Genomic DNA, 19,810 nt, shown 5'->3' on the forward strand with positions numbered 1-19,810 from the left:
GCGTACTCTGTGCATTCAACTGCCTCACTTTTTTAAAGGCCAAATATGTTTTCGTTAAGTGTTCTAATCTAAGCTTCTGGCGATTAATAGAATATTCCATCTGACAACGTTTCAAGTGAAACAAAACTGGTTTGCTGCTAAAAAATATGAAATAAAACAACAAAATGATCAGGCTGAAATAACAGACTCTTATTATGAAAGGCTCAATAATATGCATCAGATTGGTGTTTAGTTCCTTTTTCCCATCTGATATTTATAGTTAAAATATTTTTATATATTTGACCTACATTTCAGTAACATTTTAGGTTTGTATTAATAACACTCATCTTAGTCATAATAACACATAAATATATGCAGTAAAATATAATGCATTTCATTAACATGCACTTGTGTTGGAAATGGTAATAACATTTAATTTCTGCTGCTAACAATGTAATGGTGGCATGTCTATTATGTACGGGTTAGCAATAATCCAGTTCAAATTATGTTCAAAGATAGAAGCGTTTGTGAATTATATACCACAATGGCTTGCCGTAGTCTTTTAGATGTAATGTGACCCGTATCTGCAGCGGTTCTGATCCGTAGTGCTGCAGGATGCAGAATAAACAGGATGGTGGGGACTTTTCATCCGCTTGTAGAGTTTAGTCTTTCATAGTTTTACCATCATCATCATCATATATTTTTCTGTGCGCCACTTGATCGCGAGACTGCTACCTGTTAGCTTTGGCATTAGCTAATCTGCGTGTAGCTGCACTTTTGATCCCAAAGTTTGGACCGGTTCTGCCTTTGTGCCTTTGTTGGTTCCTTTATTTTCCTCCACTGCATCCAGATGACCACACTGTGCGCCAGTAAAAAGCATTTTCTTACACGTAACTTACTTTTGTTCAACAAAGTTCTGGGGAAAATAGTAATTCAAAGATGTTTCACCCGTGCTACGTTTAAAAATAGACAGACACGCACAGACAGTTACAGCCCTGCTCCGATATGGAAGAGCTGGGGGAAAATCAGGACGTTAATAGCACCAACCATAGGTATGTACCAACTAGCGAGAAAAGCAAATTTTGATCTTTTTCTGCAGCGGTTTTAGCGCTTTTCGGTGCACCGCTGCTGGTACAGCGCCCTGTAGTGGCGCAACGCTGCAACTGCAGTTACAGTAACATCCATATAGCTGGGGGCAGAGTGAAATCAGGCTGGGGCGCCACAAAAATAGCTGGAGGCGGCCGCCACGCAAATTTGAATACAGGAAAACCCTGTATATGTGCCCCTTTTTTAACTTTGAGCACCCGCCCCTTCAAAGGTCTCTGCACGGCCCTGCTCTATCTGCTTCCTTTACAGCACCTGCTGAGCTCATTTAAAGGAGTCTCCTAGCGTCTTCACACGGATGACATCCAACTGTACATCTCCTTTAAGCCCCATGAGATGTCTACGCTGCAGCTGTTACTCTCCTGCTTAGACTCCATTAAAACCTGGATGGTGGGAGCTTTCTACAGCTGAATGAAGATAAGACTGAGATCTTCATCTGTGCCCCAGAGAAGCTGGTTCCCAAAGTCAGAGACTCTCTTGGTCAGCTTGCTTCTCACACCAAACCCTCTGTCAGGAATCTTGGCGTGACCTTTGACCCAGCTCTCACCCTGGATTCTCATGCCAGTTCTCTTGTTGGCTCTTCCTTCTTCCATCTCAGGAACGTTGCTAAGCTGTGTAACGTGATGAAGGAGCCATTTCTACCCTAACAGCTGTTTCCTTTTGACACAGTGTCAGTGTGTCTGAAACAGCCTGAAGGTCATACAGTCGTTTCTAAACTGTTTACATTCCAGCATGAAGACAGAAGAAAGAAGAATGAATTCTTTCCTTTTGATTAATCAAAGAACTCTTATTTTAATAAAGCTAATCCATCAAAGTGTTAGTCGATATAACAAGATGTGACCGACCTGTGAAATTAAAATATTAATTATTTTATTATGATCTTAGAAATGAAGTAATGTAACTTTAAATGGTTCAACAGGACCCATTTCACGTAGTGTTAAAAGGACTTGACACATTTTTTCACTGATCCAATCAGAATCTTACAGATCTGACGGAGGCGTGCTTCTGACGGTGTTTGGTAATTTTCATTCAACAATAAACCAAAACATCCGAGGTATGAAACAGATGCCACGTCAGCTCTAATGCAGTTCAAAGCGTTCCAGAGCAAAGTGACGGAGTGGCCAATCCTGAACTTTAACTCTTCAACCGAAAGAACCACGACAAGCTGAGAAAATCCAGTCGCTATAACAACAAGCAACGACAACAGCTCCTTTCAGAATAAGAGCTCCACTGACCCAGGCTGGGTCTGAACAGACGCCAAGACAAGAGTCGTGTGCCGGCAGTGTTGGGGTTATAAGGTGAACGAATAATTTATAAGCTTTACTTACTTTTGGATTCTTCAATAAATTCTGTAAATATGGGAATATTTACCGATTTATTAATCAATTAAGATATTCTTAGATATCTAAGGGGCACCACCCATTCTGATTAGAAAGGGAAAATTAATTGAATCCAAACTCGTATCAATCTGTCTGAAGTTGTGGGCATCCGTTTTAGGAGCAGTGATTTTCAGTCAACACAAAAAAAGTCGCTTGAGGCAAAACTGAATTGAATAACATTTAATTAAACAATGGAATAATAATGTAAAACAATCTGATATAATTGAAGATGTGTGTGTATTCAAAATGGTGTTCAAGGTGTGTGCGTGTGTGTGAGTGTGTGTGTGTGTGTGTGTGTGTGTGTGTGTGTGTGTGTGTGTGTGTGTGTGTGTGTGTGTGTGAGTGTGTGTGTGTGTGTGTTCGTATATGGATTCAAAATGGAGTCTTGAATTCAAGATGTCTGACCCCTTTGTCTGGCTGAAGTTGTGTGTATAAGTGTGGGTGGCAACTTGCACTTTAACTTCCAAAGCACTTAGACTCAGAAGTAACTTAACCTCAAATCACTCAAAACATTTCAAAATGGTCATGAAGCTTCACCAAAGATAAATCATAAATTACTATCTGATAGGTTAACAGCTTGGCCACAGCAGAAACCATTTTAAGATATTAAACAATGACCAATGAATGGTGTACTCTTGGAATACTCCCGACGGGCGTATTTGGGTACGAAAAAGAGAAAACCCATCTCCTATTTTGAAGCAAATCACGCGGTTGACTGCTTATTTTAGTCTATAAAGGAAACGGGAGAAGATAGAGAGAGAGAAGAGGAAGAACTCTTATCACCAGAACAGCGAGGCGTCCCTCACTGTTTGATTTGACGGTTCTCCGTTGTTTTAATCGCCGTTCTCCGTCGGTTTGATGGACCTCCGCTGTTTTCCAGCGTTCTCCGTCGGTTTGATGGACCTCCGCTGTTTTCCAGCCAGGTTCTGTCCTCACACAAACTGGATCGTAGCAAGGAACGTTTCCTCATACATTGGCTGGAGATCAGCACCAGGAAAGCAGACCTGGTGGGTTTGTGTGGCTTGGCTTTTCAGCGGTTCCGTGAGCTCCACTTCAACACTTAGACCTCCCGCGTGCTCGCGTTGACCAGAGCGATCGCAGCAGAATCTCTTCAAGTCAGTTGACTGAACGAAAGACAAAGAACGATGTCGTGTCGTTGTAATTTATAGCTTTGGAGCTGGCGGGAAAACTGTCCATGAGCTCCCGCACATGCGCAGAACGTGTTTCTGGTATTCGGAGGTGACGTCATCACATTGCTTCCGTGTGCAAAGCATCATGGGAAATGAAGTGTCAGCTGGCGCTGGTGTTTAATATGCTTTTCAGGGCAATTTAGCACAGTCTTTTGGAGAAAATTACTGCAGCAATTTCTCACGAGGGCATACCCTCAACAGCAGTATCTCGAGACGGGTCTGGTCGGAACCGCAGCTCTGCTACCAGCTCGGTGTCCAGAGAGGGTCCGGGTGGACCTCGGCATTCCTGATCTCACAGAGGACTTCCACCAGGCAGGTAGGCGCGGCTTAATGGTGTCTCATGCAGTTCTGAAACGAATCCCAGCTTATTCCAAACCAACATCTTCAGTTCCCGTCAGAACTAATCGCTTCTTCGGATTTGCGGGTTCTGATTTACATGACACGTCATCCATTGACCGCCTCATCCATTTTTAGTCGCACTATACACTTAGTTCTTAAATAAGCCTAGTTTAATTGTTAGTAATAACATTTCTTAACTTTTAAACGTGACTCGTTCTATTCTGTTGTCTCTGAGTGAATACATAACGGTTACATGATCTCTGCATTAAAAAGACCCGATCTTCTGGTTTAACCAACCCCGATCCATGAGGCGGATTTCATATTTCCTATGGAATCCCACGCCTTACGGCTCATTAATTAAAATGTAAGAACCTCATTTTTCCCTTACAGCTGAGTCCCATTCTGTCCCGCTCTGAACTTGAGACAGTTCTCCACACCTTCATCTCCTCACGCTTAGACTACTGTAACTCTCTTTTCACGTGTCTGAGCAGAACCTCCCTGAACCGTCTACAGGTGGTTCAGAACGCCTGTGCTCGGCTTCTGACCAAGTCCTCCAAACACACCCACATCACCCCGATTCATGAAAAAAACACTAAAACTGAGTTATTTTCTAGAAAAGACTTTTTTTTTTTTTGCCTGGGGTGTTTAGTACAAATCAGTCTTGATTATGTTATGAAATATCTAAACTTTAGAATTTTTTGCATGTATAGTTTTTACATAGCAACACATTTAAAATGTACTATACACTCGAGCCATTAGAGGACAAAAACGTCCCATTGACTTTAATGCAAACCACAGTTCTTGATCCTGTATCATCTGCAACAAATATCATGCTTTCTGTGATGTCATTGAAGTCAATGGGACGTTTTTGTCCATAACAGGCACAAGAGGGTGGTAAATTTTTAATCTGCTGCTACACAAAAACTAAAAAAGCATAAAATGTGATATTTTGCTAGACTCTTGACATATCCAAGGCTAATTCCATGCTGTCGCTCTTTTTAAAACACAGAAACGGTTTTGTTACCTCCATTCTTTCGTTCTTTTTTAAACACAGAAACAGTTTTGTTTACCTGTTTGTAGCTACAGTTTCGCCGGCAGCTGTCGGCGAAACTGTAGCTACAAACAGGTAAACAAAACTGTTTCTGTGTTTAAAAAAGAACGAAAGAATGGATTTAGAAAGACACAGCAAGAACACACCTAAGAGGTTTTGTTACCTGTTTTTTTAGAAAATAACTCGGTGCTGGGTTTTTTTTTTTTTTTTTTTTTTTCTTCATAAATTACATCAATGAATTTTGAGCATTCAAACTGGAATTTCAGGGGTTAAAATCTTCAAAATGATTGAATTTTTTTATATGTTTGAGCAGGGCTGAAGTTGTTCAACAGATCTATGAAAAAAAAAGTAAAAAAAAAAAACAACATTAATGTATACATTTTTTATAGCCACTTTTACAAGCGGACGTTTTTGTCCTCTAATGACTCTTGTATGAAAATTAAAGTGAAGCCTGAGGGTTAAGGCTCATATGATTTATAGAGTCTCAAAGTTCAGTTTCCAGTTGTAAATACATTTCATTCTACTGTCAGTTTAAAGAAATAATACAGCTGTTATATGTGTGAAAACACAGTTACAGCTGTCTGTAATTCACATAATATGTTTCTGTGTTTCCTACAGATTTTCAACAATAAGAAGCTTCAGAAGAACAGAGTGCTCGTGTCAACCACAGCACCTAGATTTTCTCCACAAAAAGGAGGAACAGGAGAAACTCTGGTCTAGTATGGAGGGAGAGCATCTCCATTTGAATAAGGAGACTGATGCTGCCAGGCTTCAATCCTTTAGCCAAAAAACACATTTAAACAAACACACGAGAGTCCAGACAAAGCAGAAACATTTTGCCTGTGAGCACTGTGGACAAATGTTTCACCAAAAGACTAATTTAAACAACCACATGAGAGTCCACACAGGACTGAAGCCCTTTCCTTGTGAGCTCTGTGGAAAGAAATTTAGCTTAAAGTCAACTTTAAACACACACATGAGAGTCCACACAGGACAGATGCCTTTTGCTTGTGAGGTCTGTGGACAAAGATTTAACCGAAAGTCAACTTTAAACAGTCACATGAGAGTCCACACAGGAGAGAAATCTTTTGTCTGTGAGCTCTGTGGAACAAGATTTAGCCAAAAGACAAACTTAACCACACACATGAGAGTCCACACAGGAGAAAAGCCCTTTCCTTGTGAGCTCTGTGGAAAGAAATTTAGCTTAAAGTCAACTTTAAACATTCACATGAGAGTCCACACAGGACAGATGCCTTTTGCTTGTGAGCTCTGTGGACAAAGATTTAGCCGAAAGACAAATTTAAACAGTCACATGAGAGTCCACACTGGAGAGAAGCCTTTTGCTTGTGAGCTCTGTGGTAATAGATTTAGTGAAAAGGGAAGTTTAAACACACACATGAGAGTCCACACTGGAGAGAAGCCCTTTCCTTGTGAGCTTTGTGGAAAGAAATTTAGCTTAAAGTCAACTTTAAACAGTCACATGAGAGTCCACGCTGGACAGAAGCCTTTTGCTTGTGAGCTCTGTGTAAAAAGATTTAGCCAAAAGACAGATTTAAACAAACACATGAGAGTCCACACTGGAGAGAAGCCTTTTGCTTGTGAGCTCTGTGTAAAAAGATTTAGCCAAAAGACACATTTAAACAGTCACATGAGAGTCCACACTGGAGATGAGCCCTTTCCTTGTGAGCTCTGTGGAAAGAAATTTAGCTTAAAGTCAACTTTAAACAGTCACTTGAGAGTCCACACAGGACAGATGCCTTTTGCTTGTGAGCTCTGTGGACATAGATTTAGCCGAAAGACACATTTAAACAGTCACATGAGAGTCCACACTGGAGAGAAGCCTTTTGCTTGTGAGCTCTGTGTAAAAAGATTTAGCCAAAAGATAAATTTAAACAGTCACATGAGAGTCCACACTGGAGAGAAGCCCTTTCCTTGTGAGTTCTGTGGAAAGAAATTTAGCTTCAAGTCAACTTTAAACAGACACATGAGAGTCCACACTGGACAGAAGCCTTTTGCTTGTGAGCTCTGTGTAAAAAGATTTAGCCAAAAGACACATTTAAACAGTCACATGAGAGTCCACACTGGCTTTTCGCCTGTGAGTTCGGTGGAAAAGATTTACCCAAAAGATCAGTTTAAACGGTCACAAAAGAGTCCATAAAGGACAGAAGCCTTTTGCTTGTGAGCTCTGTGGATGAAGGTTTAGCTGAAAGAAAACTTAAAACAATCATCTAAGCATCCACTAGGGCTGAACGATCTATTGCAGGGGTCTCCAACCTTTTTTGGCCCGTGGGCTACTTTTACACAATGAAGTACAGCAGAGTTACTGCCATATGATTTATTTACATTGATATGTTCCATGTGTGAATGTGCTTATGTTAAACATGCTATACTTACTATATTAACATGCATTGTACTCACAAGTTGATTTCTCTGTATTTCAGTACATCAGTATATACGCGCTGTGCCAGAGCGTCAGTACTGACACGCGATCGTTCATGTTGGTTCATTTCCTTTAATGTTTTCTGTCTTTTATTTGTGCCTGATGTGTTTCGCTGCTGTGGAGCCGGGCGCATCACCTTGTCCTCCGGTGACGCACCGATCACTGATGCGGCCGCCAAGCAGGGAGCACTCCGCTGTTTTTGCGGTCGGTAGATCTTTTAGAACTGCAGTTCAAAGGTAACTCATAAGGTGAATATATATGAACCCAGGTAGCAGTTTCTCTTTAGGATTGAGAGGAGATGCAGGAAGATAATAAACAGGCAGGACAGAAAAATAGTTAAATAAAAACAAGTTAGTTTTTGTACCTGGTTGCAACAAACAGACACCATTGAAGGTAATCAGAAGTGTGGAACAGAAAATGAAATAATTATTTTAATGTTTAGAGCAGCAGGAACTCCGAGAGGCTGCAGGCGCATCAGTGAGTTTGCGGCCGCTGCGCAGGGGGAGGGGGGAGAGGGCTGAAGCAGAAACTACCGTTGTTAAAAGAAATGTGTTTAACTTTGAAAATGTGGGCGCAATTTTAATTGTCAAAAACTCCAGTGAACCATTAGTTCATTTTGCTCAAATAGAAATAGAGGCCTGCCTCCAATTCTGGCCCTCCTTCCAATAAAGGCCTGGAGCCTGATGTGCTTGAGTCAAATACAGGCCCGGGCCTGTATTAGAGGATTTACAGTAACTTTTTAAGCGCACAGGAACAGCTAACCTGTAAAGCTGATGATATTTTAAATAAAATACAAGCTAAATGTGATGAAAACACAAAAGTCTAAATAGTTTGAATTGAAGTAAAAAATGTAAAATCAGAAATAAGACTTGTTCCTGCTCTCCTGATGTACTGAATAATTTTTATGGGTTTTTTTTTTTTGGTCATGAAAGTTAAGTTTTGCTGCGTTTATTGCTGACAATATGAAGGTTGGAGGTTTATCCTTTTTTCTGCATCTTGTAGGTTTTTTTCTCCGCACGTCTCTAAATAAAGTAAAACTTTCTAGTGCAGAGTGGAGACAACCCATAGAAGCACTGATTTGATCTCATTTCAGAGAAAAATAGAACAGGTTAGATGCACCTAATAAATAAAACTATAACAAACTCAGGAATCTGTTTCTTTTCTTCACTGTTCTGGTGCTGAGAATATCACTAATGCGGATCAAAGGAGATACACAGATGAATGCACCTCTTATTTATTATTTGGAGACTACATTTACTGCAGCTGGCAGAGGCAGAGATTTTTTCTATATATACACGGAATTTACAGAATCATTTTAAATGTTAATTGGGGAAGACTGCAGGAGGGAGCGGTAAAATACAGGGGGTCCCCAGCAAAAACAAACTTGACGAGCCTGATGAAACCCGCTGGTTTTCCATCAGGCAGTCACGGGGCAGCTCCAACGACCCAGTGGCTGTGCTGGGTCAATGTTATCGAGCTTAGTCCGGCTCGGCCGTGAACGAGCTGAAGCGACGTCGTGCTCTGCTTAAGAAGAGGTGTTTTTTTCCCGCTTCAGAAGAAGCGTTCAACGTGTTTTTACGCTTTCTCCGAGACATGTCACGTCGCTAAGTTATTAGCGCCGCGCGCTAACACGTCAATATTGCAGCGTAGCCTGCTGGAGGTTTTATTGGTTCAGATGAAACACCCGACCTCTCAGGCTGCTCACACATCGATCTTAAGTTGTCGCTGTTGCGCTCACGCCATAATACATTATTAGATGCGGTTAAAGTCAGACATGAAAAAATAAATAAATTTTACATGAATAAGTGATGCTTATCCTGGTGGGGAGAGGAAACCCTGTCAAGATCGTCAACACTCATTTATCTTAATGCTATTGAAACATGTAAACCAAAAAGCATTATATCCACTGCTACCTTTATGCTGTAACTTCACCCTGCCCTGCCTGCTCCTCCTTGCTGCCTGCCGGCTGTGATCACAAGCAACAACATAGTAGTTCCCGCTGCTTCCTCGGGAAACAGCTAAAAAAAAAAATCAAAACTTGGGATCTTGTAGGCGTGGCGGTGGGATTTCAGCCGTGGCGGCCCTCCATGGCTACGCCTGTGTAAGGGAAACCCTGGTGTAGTTACTGTGTAAAGCAGTATATACTAGGAATGATTAATAAAAATAAAAACTAGAATTGAACCTGAGTTACATGGTAATAACAGTTTAAGAATTCAGAAACAATTCACTAACTAAGTAATTACCATGTAAGTACTAAGTAAATAGAGGACTGTAAAAGAAAGCGCTGCCAATAATTGTACTTAATATGCTTTTATTTTTGTGTGCTATGTTCTTTGTCAATATTCTTTGATTTTATTTTACACAACATGATGTGACATTTTAACTATTTCATTTCACTTGTGATTGTTTTAACTATGTGAAGCACATTGGGCTACCGTTTTGTGTATGAAATGGGCTATATAATAAACTTGACTTGAGAGAGAGTTCACAATCATGTTTTGTTACTAAATGAGACACTCAGCTGAAACTGGGGGAAATATATGATGAATCTAAATCACAGGAGATGTCCAGAGTTTTTAAAGCTCGTGTTCATCATGTTGTGGGGACCACAAAGAGGCTACACTCACACCCAGTTCTTGGTACCACAGACGTGTATATTGACTTGGGACTGTTTGTATGTAAATATTGTTGACTGCTTGGCCGCTTGATCAGAACCAGAAACGTATGTGTAACAGACCATCTGGGTGTTCAAGGGGCCGTATGTGGAGGGCCACACAGAGGCTACGCTCACACCCAGTTCTTTGGACTGTTTGTATGTAGATGTAGCAGGACTGGTTGGTGTCTCAACCAGTTGATCGGCCAGCCTATTGCACATATTAATCAAACCAGCCCACCATTAAAACATATTACAGATGATAACAACTCTACTGCTTGTACTATAAGATTAATGCACACAATTTAATTTAAGACATTTAACTGCATGTGTGCACGTGTGTGTTTGCACTGAATGTGTTTGTGCACATGGTTCACACGTGTGTAGGGTTAATCTACATACTAGAACTAATGCTGTTGCTATCAGCTTTGTTAGATTCTGAGAAAGACAAACAAGTTAACATATGAAGCTTCTATCATATATAAACATCTAGGATATTAATATAATCGATAGAAGTTCATACACCAACAAGCTTGGTTTATACTTAATCTACGGATTAATATTTAATTTAAGTTGTTTAAATTAATAGCAAAAGTTTATTTATTAAACAGAAGACTTAATAAGGTTCTTTGCTGATTCAATAACTGAAAATGCACACCATTCTGTGTTTCATTCAAAGTAGAGTCAGGTTTAAAAATTTAAGAATTTATTACTAACAATTTCAAATCTGACAACTTAAAATAGACAATTTATGAATAACAATTTATAAATGACAAATTTGAACAACAATTTTGATATTAAAACTTGTTATTAAAGCAACCCCTGTGTCTGGATGGAAAACTAAGTGGAATGATGAGGTTTGGATGCGTGAATGGAATCTCAGAAGCTTTCTTTCAGAGGGAGAACGCGTTCTGGGTGAAACGTTGGTTTTGCAGCTAACTGATGGTTTCTTAGAGAGAACAACATCGGACGCAATCTGTGTTCTACCTCACCGTTCAGACGACCCTCTGTGTGGATCTGGAGGTCTGGAGGATGTTGTCAGCCTCGGGGGTACTCAGGTCCGGCAGATGACCAAGGGTACCGACTTTCTCTGGTCCTAGAGTTGCCGTGAGGTGCACAGGTAGATGTGGCTTTGCATCCGGGCAGATTCTTAAGGAATCTCGTAGTGTCAGCTGGTTATAGGTGCGTTTATTCTGAGCTATTCTATCGGCGTGACAGAACGCTTAGTGAGGAGTCAGGCGGCCGACCCTTCTCCTCTGGGATACTCTCGTTGTCACGAAGAAGTATCAGCTTGGTTCAAGAACTGAACTTAAGCTGTGGAGCTTTGGTTTTAACAAAACCTCAGAACACGCCCTCTCAGAGACAGGAAGCATGACTATGGAAGACATGTGAGGCAGTTACCTTGAAGTGAGTCCTGCATGAGGTGTAAACACGTGCAAAAGACCTTCTGGTTACTGAACACACATTACTGATTATCATAAATAATAATTAATATTAACCAAAGAATAATAAGTCATTTCATTAGTTAAAAATACATTTATAATGAACCATGATGATCATTTATGATGATTATAGTAAACCTCATAATAAAAGAGTTTATTAAATTATTTGATTAGAGTTGAAGGTCCTTCATCTCGTGATGGAACAGCAAACAGATAAACAGTCAGATTGAAGACGGTGTTATTGTAGACTATTCGGCTCCTGGTGGTTTAATCTGTGGATGGAAGTTACAGCTCGACCCAGCTGTGACCCAGCTGGAAAGAGTGAACTTTGCCCCACAAAATGAGGCCATTCATGATGCTACACGTGCGACCATCAAGAACAAAGTAGAAATTCAGCGAAAGAAAGCAAATTGACTACATATTAATTTGGTACAAGTGTGAACCTAGAGCCCCACGACTGTTATTATTTTAGGTACGGAGAGTGATCACGCTAGATCAAACAATGGGCTGAGACAATGGCTGTGTCTCAATTCAGGGTCTGCATCCTACGTCGGCCGGATTCGTCGGCCGGTCACGTCACAGCGCCGCGACTAGGCCTGTCCCAATTCGAAGACTCCTTCAAATGCGGTCGACGAATGCGGCCTTCTTTTCGCCTGAATGAAGGATGGGTCCGGTGTATCCTTCAATGGGTAGCATTTCCCAAGTTGCCTTGCGGGCCGGCCGGCAGAAAAACGGCGGACAGTGAAGCGGGAGCTGTTGGAGAGGATTGCGCATATAAATGTCAGTATAAACTTGAAAACTGTTAGGTTAAGGACTTTTTGGTGATGCATGAACGTTATTTTAGTTAGAAATGTTACAGTGAAAGTGCTTGTATTGCGGTCTCGGCTCGTATGTTCGGCCGCTCGGTGTCGTACTTCTCCCGCTACGTTTCCCCCCTGATTTTAATAGGAGTTTGTATTTTAGGTACAAGAGAAAACCAGGGAATTTATTAAGCTTAGGGCGGAGATGGACCACATGATCACTGGAGCAAAGTATTCGGCGGCTGTGGCATGGAGGTACAATAACAACATCTCATATTTTAAAAACTCGTTTGAGTTTATTTTTTTCTGCGAAAACATGAAAGGAATAACCCGTTGTCCTCTTTTCTCATCTGTTTTTTTTTCTTACATGTTTGTTAAGACTATTCTGGAGAAAATGGGCATCCAGGGGAAGGTGCCAGCGATGACCAGCTTCTGGAGCTGATCTGGGAGGACATGAGGCTGCAGATGGAGGCAGAGCAGCAGAGGGTATAGGAGAGAAGGGAGAACTTTGACAGGTTTTTACTTTGCTAGAAAAAAATGGTTAATAAAGATTAAACATGTACATATAAAAGAAATATCTAAATAAAATCAGTTCTGCATTAAACTCTTGAATTTAATTTTGGTTTACAAATGAGAATTGTTTACTAGAGGGTATCCCGCTGGGTCTGAAAAGTCTTAAAAGGTGATAAATCGGTTTTGGTCAAATTAAGACCCTTAGAAAGTATTAAAAACTATTATCACATCTTTGCTCAGGCTCAGTCGAAAGTATTTTCTCCGAATTAGCTCTCCAACAGTCAAGGAAATGATTAAAGATCTAAATAAAACTTCGAGCTCCATCGTTTAAAGTTCCTTCTCCCTTCTGCTCAGCGGTTCCACGGTTGCTAGGCGACGGAACGTTCGCCGAGGGAGAGGCGAGAATTCATGAAGGCTAGGCCTGTCCAAATTCACAGCCGTTAACATCCGGTCTACCCGGCCGACGGAGGACCCAGCCCACGTCGGCCGAGCAGGCTGGGTCCTTCGAAGGATGCAGACCCTGAATTGAGACACAGCCAATGTCTTCCTCCAAACTTGAGTTTATTTTAGTTGGGCTGCATGGTGGCGCAGTGGTTAGTACTGTTGCCTCGCAGCACCAAGGTCGCAGGTTCAAAACTCGCCTTTCTGCGTTGAGTTGCGTGTTCTCCCCGTGCATGCGTGGGTTTCCTCCGGGTACTCCGGTTTCCCCCACAGATCACAACACGCCCTATAGGTAAAAAAAATAAATAAAAATTGTAAGTCGCTTTGGGTAAAAGCGTCGGCTAAGTACATAAACAACATAAACATTTACACACAATGCATAAAACAAGTTCTTCTGTTACAACCTCAACCAGGTCTGGGATCCTGGGAGGGCTAACACAGGTACGTGAGTGCAAAAAAAAAAGAAAAAAAAGGGGAGCAGTACACCAAATCATATTTGACAAAACAAACATTTTATCAACAAAAAGCGTCCCTCGTCGTCGTCGTCTTCCTCCGCTTATCCGGGTACGGGTCGCGGGGGCAGCATCCCAACTAGGGAGCTCCAGACCGTCCTCTCCCCGGCCACCTCCACCAGCTCCTCCGGCAGGACCCCAAGGCGTTCCCGGACCAGATTGGAGATGTAACCTCTCCAACGTGTCCTGGGTCGACCCGGGGGCCTCCTGCCGGCAGGACATGCCCGAAACACCTCCCCAGGGAGGCGTCCAGGAGGCATCCTGACCAGATGCCCAAACCACTTCAGCTGACTCCTTTCGAGCCGGAGGAGCAGCGGCTCTACTCCGAGTCCCTCCCGAATGTCCGAGCTCCTCACCCTATCTCTAAGGCTGAGCCCGGCCACCCTACGGAGGAAACTCATTTCGGCCGCTTGTTTCCGCGATCTCGTTCTTTCGATCATTACCCAAAGCTCATGACCATAGGTGAGGATTGGGACGTAGATCGACCGGTAAATCGAGAGCCTGGCTTTCTGGCTCAGCTCCCTCTTCACCACGACAGATCGGCGTCCGCATCACTGCAGATGCTGAACCAATCCGCCTGTCGATCTCCCGATCCCTCCTACCCTCACTCGTGAACAAGACCCTAAGATTCTTAAACTCCTCCACTTGAGGTTGGACCTCTCTCCCGACCCGGAGTTGGCAAGCCACCCTTTTCCGGGCGAGAACCAAAAAGCGTCCCTACGGGAGATAAACGACAACACAAAATGGAAGAAGACTCGTTAAGACAAAAATGGCATTCCAGAAATGTTCTGAGTAATATGGCCCTTTAACACTCGGCTGTTACGACACCTGGGTTTTACAATGGTTGGTCGTATTATTATTACTGTTTAGTCAGAATTTTTTCCCCTGCTTTGGTAGTTTTCTTCCCATTGTTTTGTTTTCTTTTGGAGTGACAACACCAGATCCAGATACAAGATGGCCACCTCCATGCTGTTGTCCAGTAACCATGGAAACCACAATGAGCACCGGCAGCCTCATCACTAGTGGATCCCTCCACAGTTCTTCAGGTGGAAGCAATTGGACTAATCGTTTTCTCTGGATCTGGAAAGGATAAAAGGCTGGAGGAACTGTCATTCTGGGAGCTACTTGTAACCAAGTAGACTCCCTTTGGGCTGGTTTCAGGGTTTTAGAAGTTTAAACATCTTGAAAGAAAAATAATTCCTCAGCTTTTATTAAGTCTCTCTTTGGGTTTAGTAATTACTCTTGGTAAAAGAACTACAGTGGCCACTGTTAGAGTTTGAGAGTCTTTTGTGGTTAAGTTGCTGAATTATTATGTAGAAGGTGAATGCTTCTTTAGGTTTTGGAAATAACCCTGAGTCTTTTAGTTAATCCATCCCACATCTTTCTTTCTTTTGTACCATCCTGCTGGACACTTAGGTCTGAATGGTTTTCTTTTGGTGCTGCCAGTTAAAAGATCTGAGCCTTAGTCTCCTGCTTTATTTTATACGAACATTTGGACTCTTGAGTTTTATGGGCTGTGTTAGTGTATTGCTGTTAGGATTTCCAGCCCTTGGTTTTGGATTATCCTCTAATGCAGGGGTTCCCAAAAGGTTTCAGTCCGTGACCCATAAATTAACAGTTTCAAAGTCTCGCGACCCCCTGGAGATGAGTGAAATAATTAAACACATACGTGGAACTTAATCTTTAATAAGTGTACTCAAATAGACAGGTTTAGAACCCTCAACAGGTAAATATGGCACAAATTTACATTTGAAAACTGTAAAAGGCGACTCTGAAAACATTCTTGCTGTTGTGTGCAAACTTTAACATGTAACAATCCTTGGCAGTTTTGATAAGAACAAGGCAGTCAGTTAGCATTTTGGTTCATTTTCAGCTTCTAAAGTGACAGCAACTCAGTGCCACAACCATCTCCACACTTTCTCCCTAATTTTACTCTCTCCCGTCCCCCTCCCTGCACACGCTCACACATACACAGCATTGCCATGGCAACAAATGGACATGCTTCTCTGCCTCCCTTGAGTAAACATTTCCAGAACATATTAAAACAACACTCCTAAACGGGTTACAAATGTTTGTAACAAATGCAACTCTTGATGAAATCTTAAAAAATGATAACGGAAAAGTGCTTTCATTTCAATGTAGCAAAAATAAATGAATAAATAAATAAATGAAACTCATGCAAAGTCACAAACAATGTAATACAGAGGAACTTTGTTTCCGTGCTCATTCACATTTTCAGAATGTATGAGATGGGTGGGCAATATGCTTGGAGCCGAGTAAGTCCATTCTGGGTTTAATTTTAGAGATGGCCACTCGAAGATCATCCTGCACGTTAAGACGTGATCTGTATTTATTTTTAATATATGTGAGGGGTGAGAAAGTCTTTTCACACAGGTATGTGGAGCCAAACGGCATCAGAATGTCAATCGCAGCCTTAGAAAGCTGTGGATATTCTCAACTGAAATCCAGATCTCAGCGAGCATCTTTGAGTTAAAAGCGCTCTTTAAGGTGCGGTCGCTTGACAGTTCAACCAGTGCGTCCTCAATGTCGGATGACAAACGATGTGTGCTTGTTACGGTGAACGGGGATCTTATCCAGTCATATTTTTCTGGAGCTGTTTCCTCAGGAAAAAACTTGATAAAGTGTTCCAAGAGGGGTTGAAGGTGCATGGTGATATACCCCTTAACGGTGTTAACACACAAATCATTTTCCTCCATGAACTCCTCCAGTTCAGGAAACATGTCAAAACAGCCCGTTTTTACTCGTGCAGACCACCGATCCAGTTTCCTTTTGAATGCATTAATTTTGTCATTCAGTGACATGATGTTTGCGTTTTCAACTTGTAGTGATGTGTTTAACCCATTCAGCTTGTCAAATATATAGGCCAAGTATGCTAGCCTTGTTAACCAGTCAGGATCAGTCAGATGGGCAGCAAGGTGAGATCCGTGCTCCAACAAAAATAGGCGCACCTCATCCCGCAGCTCAAACAAGCGCCTGAGAACGTTTCCCCGTGACAGCCACCTGACTTCTGTGTGGAAAAGCAGACTTTGATGCTCTGATCCCATTTCGTTGCAGAGAGCAGCAAACAGTCTTGTGTTCAGAGGACGGGATTTTATGTGGTTGACAATTTTTGTTGCACTCTCAAGCACCGTTTTAAGCTCTGGGTCTAGCGATTTACTCGCCAGAACTTCTCTGTGGATAATGCAGTGCGTAAAGTTTATGTGTGGGGCCACTTGTACAACTCTTGCTTTAAGTCCTTTATTTTTCCCCAGCATTGCTGCAGCACCATCTGTGCACACACTGATGCATTCATCCCAAGACAGCCCCTCCTCTTTCATTTTTTTATCAATTTCTGTGAAAATGTCCTCACCTGTGCACTTTGCTGACAGTGTGGTGCAAAACCGCATGTCCTCGTGAAGTTTTCCATCAAAACTGTATCTGACAAAAACGAGCAGCTGTGCAGAGTTTGCGACGTCTATGGATTCATCTAACTGCAAAGCGTATTTTCCTCTCTTGACTCTGTCAGTCAACTGAGACTTGATGTCCTGCGCCATCTCTGTGATGCGCCGGGATATTGTCCCATCAGACAGCGGGACCGCTTTCAGCTCCTGGGCTTGTTTATCTCCATGCATTATTTGGCTCATTGCGATGGCAGCAGGTTTTATTAGGATCTCTCCAATTGTGTGCGTTTTTTTTTTTTGCCTGTGCAATTAAATATGCCACCTCATATGATGCCTTTAGAGCTTTTGCAGAGATTGTTTTCTGGTTGGTCATAACTTTCTTTTGGCTTTGAAATGCTCTCTCTTTTCGACGGAAGAAGTCTGCTGGTTTAGCTGCAAATGAGGAGTGCTTAGTTTTCAAATGTCGGAGCATTTTTGCAGGCTTAAAGCTCTCATTTGCAAGCAACTCAGTGCACAATACACATTGGGGGTATTGTATTTCGTTTATAACAGTGCACGTAAATCCATACTGGATATATTCCTCTCGATACCTGCGAAATTTAGGCGAAGTCTGATTCAGCTGCGCCTTACGCAGCAGCTTATGGGCTCCTCCTCCCGCCTCAGATGTGGAAGGCGGATCCCCGCTGTTCTCTGAGTCTGCTGCATGGTCTGCTGCTGCTGCATGATCAGTTGGCTTCTGTTTGTTGTCTCTAATCGGTGTTAACCAGCGCTTCATATTGCATAAAAACCATATTACCGTAAAACTTTTTGGAATATTTCAGTTGTTCAGAAGAAACGTGTTTACCGCGGCGCTGCAAAGTAACCCATCGTCGTCGTCTTCCTCCGCTTATCTGGGTCCGGGTCGCGGGGGCAGCATCCCAACTAGGGAGCTCCAGGCCGTCCTCTCCCCGGCCTTGTCCACCAGCTCCTCCGGCAGGACCCCAAGGCGTTCCCGGACCAGATTGGAGATGTAACCTCTCCAACGTGTCCTGGGTCGACCCGGGGGCCTTCTGCCGGCAGGACATGCCCGAAACACCTCCCCGGGGAGGCGTCCAGGAGGCATCCTGACCAGATGCCCAAACCACCTCAACTGGCTCCTTTCGATCCGGAGGAGCAGCGGTTCTACTCCGAGTCCCTCCCGAATGTCCGAGCTCCTCACCCTATCTCTAAGGCTGAGCCCGGCCACCCTACGGAGGAAACTCATTTCGGCCGCTTGTATCCGCGATCTCGTTCTTTCGGTCATTACCCAAAGCTCATGACCATAGGTGAGGATTGGGACGTAGATCGACCGGTAAATCGAGAGCCTGGCTTTCTGGCTCAGCTCCCTCTTCCCCACGACAGATTGGCTCAGCGTCCGCATCACTGCAGACGCCGAACCAATCCGCCTGTCGATCTCCCGATCCCTCCTACCCTCACTCGTGAACAAGACCCCGAGATACTTAAACTCCTCCACTTGAGGTAGGACCTCTCCCCCGACCCGGAGGTGGCAAGCCACCCTTTTCCGGTCGAGAACCATGGTCTCAGATTTGGAGGTGCTGATCCTCATCCCAGCCGCTTCACATTCGGCCGCGAACCTACCCAGCAAGAGCTGAAGGTCAGAGCTGGATGAAGCTAGGAGGACCACATCATCCGCAAAAAGCAGAGACGAGATTCTCCTGCCACCAAACTCGACACACTCCACACCACGGCTGCGTCTAGAAATTCTGTCCATAAAAGTGATGAACAGAACCGGTGACAAAGGGCAGCCCTGGCGGAGTCCAACCCTCACTGGGAACAGGTCCGACTTACTACCGGCTATGCGGACCAAACTCACGCTCCTCTGGTAAAGGGACTGAATGGCCCTTAACAGAAAGCCACCCACCCCATACTCCTGGAGCGTCCCCCACAGGGTGCCCCTGGGGACACGGTCATAAGCCTTCTCCAAATCCACAAAGCACATGTGGATTGGTTGGGCAAACTCCCATGCCCCCTCCATCACCCTTGCAAGGGTATAGAGCTGGTCCACAGTTCCACGGCCAGGACGAAAACCACATTGCTCCTCCTCTATCTGAGATTCAACTATCGATCGGACCCTCCTCTCCAGTACCTTGGAGTAGACCTTTCCAGGGAGGCTGAGGAGTGTGATCCCCCTATAGTTGGAACACACCCTCAGGTCACCCTTCTTAAAGATGGGGACCACCACCCCGGTCTGCCACTCCCTAGGAACTGCCCCCGATGACCACGCAATGTTGTAGAGACGTGTCAACCATGACAGCCCTACAACATCCATAGCCTTGAGATACCCAGGACGAACCTCATCCGCCCCCGGGGCTCCGCCGCTGTGTAGTTGTTTGACTACCTCAGCAACTTCTGCCCCCGAGATCGGACAGTCCATCCCCAGGCCTCCCAGCTCTGGTTCCTCCTCGGAATGCGCATTGGTGGGATTGAGGAGCTCCTCAAAGTATTCCTTCCACCGTCCGACTATAGCCTCAGTTGACGTCAGCAGCTCCCCATCCCCATTGTAAACAGTGTGAGCGAGTTGCTGCCT

General features: G+C 43.4%; 2 protein-coding genes across 15 annotated transcripts in view; one reads left to right on the forward strand and one right to left on the reverse strand.

Moving 5' to 3' along the window:
- Window positions 1-19,810, forward strand: part of LOC129157291 (zinc finger protein 271-like) — a 146,372-nt gene that overhangs the window by 2,762 nt on the left and 123,800 nt on the right. The window contains exons 3-4 of one of the 14 annotated variants that reach the window (XR_011515792.1): window positions 12,541-12,632; window positions 12,757-15,991. The exons of 12 other annotated variants lie outside the window; for them this stretch is intronic. The gene's annotated coding sequence lies outside the window, so the exon portion shown is untranslated. Of the gene's footprint in view, window positions 1-12,540; window positions 15,992-19,810 lie in introns of those variants that run through there. One more of the 14 variants, XR_011515791.1, reaches the window with a different exon arrangement.
- On the reverse strand, window positions 16,258-17,487 carry LOC139062265 (zinc finger BED domain-containing protein 5-like). The gene has a single exon (XM_070543135.1). The coding sequence runs from the start codon at window positions 17,485-17,487 to the stop codon at window positions 16,258-16,260; it is 1,230 nt and encodes a 409-aa protein (XP_070399236.1).

Source organism: Nothobranchius furzeri, chromosome 12, assembly GCF_043380555.1.
Source record: "Nothobranchius furzeri strain GRZ-AD chromosome 12, NfurGRZ-RIMD1, whole genome shotgun sequence".
Classification (NCBI taxonomy): domain Eukaryota; kingdom Metazoa; phylum Chordata; class Actinopteri; order Cyprinodontiformes; family Nothobranchiidae; genus Nothobranchius; species Nothobranchius furzeri.